This window comes from Arachis hypogaea, chromosome 17, assembly GCF_003086295.3.
Source record: "Arachis hypogaea cultivar Tifrunner chromosome 17, arahy.Tifrunner.gnm2.J5K5, whole genome shotgun sequence".
NCBI lineage: Eukaryota > Viridiplantae > Streptophyta > Magnoliopsida > Fabales > Fabaceae > Arachis > Arachis hypogaea.
The window spans coordinates 126,339,664-126,346,459 of record NC_092052.1 but is presented as its reverse complement, the minus strand read 5'-3'; the positions used below and the strand labels follow the sequence as shown (position 1 = coordinate 126,346,459).

At 34.7% G+C, this 6,796-nt stretch overlaps 1 protein-coding gene across 1 annotated transcript; it reads right to left on the bottom strand.

The window, feature by feature from the left end:
* Positions 1-3,327: 3,327 nt before the first annotated feature.
* Positions 3,328-6,785, bottom strand: LOC112766952 (protein NPGR2-like). Its single transcript, XM_072223565.1, has 4 exons — positions 5,600-6,785; positions 5,436-5,499; positions 3,771-4,816; positions 3,328-3,679 (listed from the first exon to the last, which is right to left on the bottom strand). The coding sequence occupies exons 3-4, from the start codon at positions 4,689-4,691 to the stop codon at positions 3,539-3,541; spliced, it is 1,062 nt and encodes a 353-aa protein (XP_072079666.1). The 5' UTR covers positions 4,692-4,816; positions 5,436-5,499; positions 5,600-6,785; the 3' UTR covers positions 3,328-3,538.
* Between the last annotated feature and the right edge of the window lie 11 nt (positions 6,786-6,796).

The window sequence follows — 6,796 nt, the reverse complement described above, 5'->3', positions numbered from 1 at the left end:
ATTTGTCCTTTTGCCTTAGAAACGTACTCGGAAGTTCTTGCACAGTTTTATTAGTTTTGCTATTTCTATGAATACCGAATCTTGACTTTGGCTTCGATTTTTCTTCTCCATCCAGGCATGTTTGCATGCCTTTGTAGAACGATGATGGCAGATTGTGCAAAATCTCAACGTCCTTATTCTTGTCGGATAAATCCGTGAACACACAATTTTCGGACTTTACTTGCAACGGGCTAGAGTTTTTCTTCGTTACATCATCACAGGGTTTATTCTTCATCTCATATAGGTCCGTATTGTCGAATTTCTCATGCGTCTCATCAGTTTTACATTGAGGGGCGGTTAATTTATCAAGTGACTTCTTCGCCATCCACATTGCCTTCTCCATCTCATCAACTCTCTTGGATAAAGACTACATTATAAAATAGAAAATTAGCATTGGTATATATAAATAACATTGCAATATTATCATGAGTTGGATATATTACCTCTATGGCATGTAGTATTTGTTTCAACGGAGAATTTTCAATAATTTTCATCGAAGAGGATCCAATGTGATCGTCTACTACTTTTTCTTCCATTGCTCTATTAGAATGTAATTTTAGTTTTACAAGAGATAGTTAATAGTGTTCTATGCTTGAGCGTTTACATATATGAATAAGATTATGTTTCACACAACTAATTCTCTTTTAAAATTTAAAATTAAATTTGATAACAAAAAATTGTCATTATACTTTAAATAAAAAAAAATATATACCCAAAATTAAAATAGTTTCCACGGCATACATTACCCAGCCTTTATCTTGTATTAAATTAATAATAAATTCTTGTTTTATAATTCTAATATTATCTTTTTGAAAAAGATAATATTAGATTTTTTTATGCAATCTTATTATTCTTAACTTCTTATCTTCTTACTCTAATTAGATAACTTTTAAAAAAAATGATAAAAATAAAATATCTTAAAATTTGTATTATTTTTATCTTATCTTATCTTTTATAACCGAATTTGCTATATATTCATCCTAAGGGGTTATATGATACCGTACAAGACAAAATACTACTATCTGAGTGAGTAGTAGAAGATGGCTCCACCGAAAAATATGCAGTTCAAGAGTATGTTTAACGATATAACAAAAAGGATAGAAAATTTAGAATCGGTCATTCATGTTCTACACCAAAAAATTGATTTGATCATGGGACAACAGAAAACTTCCACAAATAGTAGTTCCATGTTGGATCCTACTGTAGTTGTGCATTCTTGGGAAAGTACAAAAACTAGTGATCTTACTGGTATTATGCCAATTCAACCCAAGAAGTTATTCCACTTGGATATTACTTGTGAAGCTACAACTCCACCTAATGGACAATCACATGTTAGAGTAGGAGCTGTACTCCCAAAGGTAACTTTAATTTTTTTCTTCTTTCGTTTATTTATTCTTTTTTCTTTATTTTTTAGTGTAACCTTGAAACTATTTTTTTCATCTTCAGTGGTGGACACTTGTTGCATTTGAGCCTACTGCTTCGATGATGTTAAACGAATCTCAAGTAGTTGTTGCAGTCTATATTTTTTCGGATACGTTAGATCCGTACGTGTGGTTAATGATTATGTGTATAATGTAATGGTATAAAGATTCTATGCTTCTCCCAGCTAACCACTTTATGAATTTGGCAGTTCTGAAGAGTTGGTAATCTCAGATGAAAAGGGTTACAGAAGTACATTTAGATGTCTTGTCCCAGAGAGATGTGTCGAATCACGAGTAAATGCATATTATTCTTTTTCTTGTAATTATATTTTTAAGCCCCTATTTACCAATAAACATGTTTTACATATAATTGTAACATATTGTAGGTTATAAACCTAGTGGCACTTATGATGACACGTATATTTCGACGTAGGAATGAAGATCCAATTTGCTGGTTCATGCCTACACATTTTGCAGTAAAGTTATCCCTATAATATAAAGAAATTCTTAGTTAATATTTTGGTCTAATAGTTTGATTGGATATACTAATTTAAAAGAAGTTCTTTTTTCTAGACTAACCCATGCTATGTACTCACACGGTAAAGTGTATTATTAAATTAGCAGTTCAAAAATAGTTGTTAAATTGAAAGCATATTTTCATTTAACAATATTTATTTGTATGCAGCGATATGCTTTAAGCGACAAATATATACCGGCAGAGGTTATCTTTGATTTCCTTGGAGCATATATGTCACTGAAAATTAGCCACGTCATTAGGGTACGAGTGACCAATTTGTTTTCCATTAATGTACTATTATCTATTTTTAGTGTTTATAATGGTTTAAGGTTTATCGCAGGTGTTTATCCCTATCTGTGAGGAACTACATTGGTATTTGGTTATTGTTGACTTTACGAGTCGTCGCCTAATCATATTGGATTCACTGCCTTCTGTCGAAAAACATCAACAACGCAAAAGGAACGCAATTAAAGTGGTAATTATTTGTTCTAAATCAGTACTCAATGATTTAGAATCACTTAACAACTTAACAATTTAAATAACCATTTGCTGTAACTAGTACTCTTAGTCAATTTAACTCATTTACAATTCACTTTTTTTTGTGTCATGAATTTACTCTTGTACAGGCAACTTATTTAGAAGCGATGTTAGATGATCATATTTTTAATGATGATAAGTCTAAAGTTATAGATTGCTCCACCTTTTGGCCTATCACACCTTTTGGCCTACCCACTCAAAAAAATAGATCGTAAGTCTATTATATAATTTTTTCTTTTAAATATCATTACGTTCAATAGTTTATATCTTATATGGATATAATAACTATTTGTGGAATGCTTTATATCTTAAGAATGATAGCGGAATTTGGGTGACCAGTTGGATGAGAGAATGTACTTTACCAGATAACTTCAATATTCAGGTCATATTTATAACAAAATATTTTTAACATAATTTTTTCAACACACTTCTAATTAGAATTATATTGTTGGTGCTCTAAGCAGATTAACGACTCCACACGAATGAGACTTGCCGTGGATCTGGTTTTAGAGGAGTACAACGATTTGTGTCTCGTAATAGAAGAAAATGCTTGGCAATATAGGACCAAGGTGGAAGTAGAGCATGAAGACATTTAGAAATGAGGAATTATCTTTTTAGATATTTTTAATATTTTTTTTGAAAGACAAATTACTAAGCTATGTTTCATTAGTTTTTACACTAATTTATCTTTCTATATATTACAATTCTATATTACTAATTTCCTTTACTTTATTGGTTAATATAAATTATTCATAACCTATATATTTTATTTCTGTAAATAACGATGATATATATAGAGAAGAAAATGTGTTTCTATTTTCTTATTAAAAAATAGAGAAGGTGAGTGCAATATATATAAAAGTGAAATGAGAAGTGAGAACAGGTTTGATCTGTATATTAATAAGCAATTCGACCATTACAAGACAATGAAAGTGGCATCATCTGCATAAATATTATCCTTCCCAAGTTCAGAATCCTTGTCCCAAATAAGCTTTTGTTACTATATTACCCTATTGCATGACATCTAGTAGAAGAGTATAGTTTGATGGCCCGAGATTTTGAAAAGGCAGGCCTCTGCGTCACGCCACTGTGAAAGGCTGATGTATACATAAGAGAGATCATGCCATACTTCAACTTCCAAATTCCTAATCTGATCTCTTTTGTCCTGTCACCAATGGTATGGAAAAGGGTAAGGACCTTAAAGCAATATGACTATGAAAAAGTATTTTGGGATTGGAAAAATTAAGAAAACAAACCTTAAATAGCTTATTCCGAGAACCAAAACTTTTACTATGAACTTGAAGAACAGCAAGAAGCTGAGTGTATGTCTCAATGGCACTCTTTAACTGGCCCTGAGCGATCTGAAGTTTCGCCTTTGTTCGTAACAAATCACCTTGATCCCATTTCCCAGTCTGATCCAAAGCAGCATTGATAATAGATTCGGCATCTAAGAACCGCTTTTGTGCGGATAATACCCTAGATAACAGTAACCAACCTTTAACATTAGAGCCAACTTCAAGTTTTACAATGCACTTAGCATAATGAAGTGTAGCATCCAACTTCCGTTGCTCAGCGTATTCTAAACTCAGATGGTATAATACAACAGGGTCTTCCATTCTGCTCAATTTGCAGGCAGTTTCAAGGGTATGAAGTGCTTCAGATTGTCTCTTAACCCTCTCAGCATCAGAAATGGCCAATTTCGAGTATGCAGAAAGTGAAACACCAAGTAAGAAATTGGCCATATTTTCTAACTGATTACATCTTCCATCCAAGTTCTCAAGTGCCATCCGAGCAAAGCTTACCCCAGGGTCTTTTGTAACACTGAAGTTCTCGCAACAAATCTTAGAAGCCATTAACAAACTTGGAACATGTCTTGGGTCCTCTCTATTACTCAGCAGTTTTCTAAGAAGATCCAGCGCTTCCACGTTCTTCCCTGCTCCGTAATAACAAAGAGCTAAAGCATAGAACCTCTCCTTTCGATGGATAGTTCCAGGAAGCAATTCTTTCAATTGATTGGCTAAAATCATCAAATATCCAGAAACAGATAGAGCAAATGAAAGGTGGTCCAAAATTGAAGGATCCCACTCAATTCTATTTAGAGTGACTTTTCTTAGCAAAATCATTAAAAGAAGTATAGCCTCTTCAATGTTGTTTCTAGGCACAAACGATCCGTCCATTTGCAGCCCAATAGGGTAATATAGTAACAAAAGCAATTTAAAATTTACCAATTGCCCCAATTTTGTGCTCCCGACAGATATCTATCAGATCTTTCATGAAATTGAGTATTGACAACCTCAGATATCTGTCACCCATCACAGGAGGCAAATGATGAGAAAGCTTGATTAGATAATAATAATAATAAACTTATAAAAAAAACTCTAAGTAGATTTAAGTAGTGTACCTGCAAACAATAATGATATCTAATTAAAGCCAATGTATTTAGATTTAGAGTAAAAGGAGAAATTCCGGTTAAGGTAAACCACTGTGAGCACAATTTCTAATTTGTATGACCATCCAACCCATTTTACTAAAAAAGCAATGTATGATCTCCCATCCAATTGACTGGCTATGATCTTTCTTTTTCCCTTTCAACAAAAAACTTAGTCCATGCTTCAATTTTGGACTGTTTGAAATTTTTTGTTGGTTTTTTCAGATCATTTCTATGATCTCCAACCATTAATTAACAAAGCAACACCATTTCTAAGATCCTTCAACCCTTTTTAGCTGAGACTTCTTTTTTCCCAGGACAACAAATGACTCGGTCCATTTATGAATTTTGGACCGTGTGGATTTTGGAATGCCAGGCCAACTGCAGAAGTAATGCAGGTCCCTGACGCTTATGAAGTTGGCCTGGAATTCATTTGCAATTGCTTTTGTAAACAGGGTTTTGCCGCAGCCCGGAGGGCCAAAGAAAAGAACACCTTTGGAAGGCGACATGCCAAATTTCTCAAACTTCTCAGCATGTTCCACCGAGTATTGAACCGTCTATAAACATTAAAATAAATCTCTTATATTAACAAATTGTTGAAAACATACCTAATATACAACACATTTAAGATTCGGAATATGAAATCAAGATGTATACCTGATGAACCAGATGAGCGATTTAGGGCCGCAGAAACCTCTTGTCTTATTGAGCGTGGGAGGCGTGGCGCGGCGGCGGAAGCAGAGCGAGGTGGAAGCAGGGCGAGGCCGAGGCAGGGTGCGGCGGCGGCGGAGGCGTGGCGCGTCGGCGGAAGTAGGTGGTGGAAATTTGCAGCAGAGGAAGGGTATGAGAATGGCAGGGATTGCAGTTGTCTGAAAACCCTAACTACTTCTCTTCTCTGAAATGCCCCTGAATCTGAAATAAGAAAAAGAACGGGGATGGCAAAATTAGGGTTTTTCAAGAACTCTAAGGAGGGTGGAGAGTGAGGGCAGAGTTAGGGAAGGAGAGAAAGGCTTCAACCTGGTTGATGCTCTTCAAAAATCAGTAATCTCTCAGTTTTTCGTACCAAAGAAGGGAAAGGAGTCAAAATTAAAAACCAATAATTTGAGGGATCAAAATCTAATTAGTAAATTTTTCAAAAAAAAAAAAACGGGATATATTTTGTAATTATTTTACTGTAGGTTAATCATACTCCCACACAAAAGTGGGAGTAAAGAATCCATGGCCTTATACATTACATAGGGATGGATGACAAAATTCGCAAAAATAAAATAAATTTTTTATTTCACTTTTTCTACTATTACTATCGAACGCGCCACAATTTTCGGCTTCGATTAAGCGAGACTATAAGGCATACAACCACGTTTGTGTTTACAAATAAAAAAATAAGGCAAACAACCGACTCTCCCTGCCTGGTCCATCCTCCACTGGCCCAATCAACCCAACTGCCTATACCCAATTAGGGCCCTACAACAGCATTGGCTCGGCTGGCCTCGACCTCAACTGTGGCTAACCTTGCCTCTTGCCGCCTAACACCAATGGAGAAAGAAGACATTTACACTCCTCCAGCAGAGCTCAATTGTTGGGCCTGTTGACTGCCTTCCATACTCCTTACTTCAATGTGCTGCACAATAACTATAACTCCTTACATGTTGGCCCTTCCAATACTTTAAATTAAATTTCTACGATAAAAAGGCTTGACACACTGCAGTTTAAAAGTACAACGGAACATCAGATCCGTTTCCTATCTTTTAATATGATCCACATAAATTCAAACCTTAATAGTAGTAGTCAAATAGCTGATAAAACTGTTAAATATGTATATGAGTAAATAGTGTACACGAATTTATAATATCT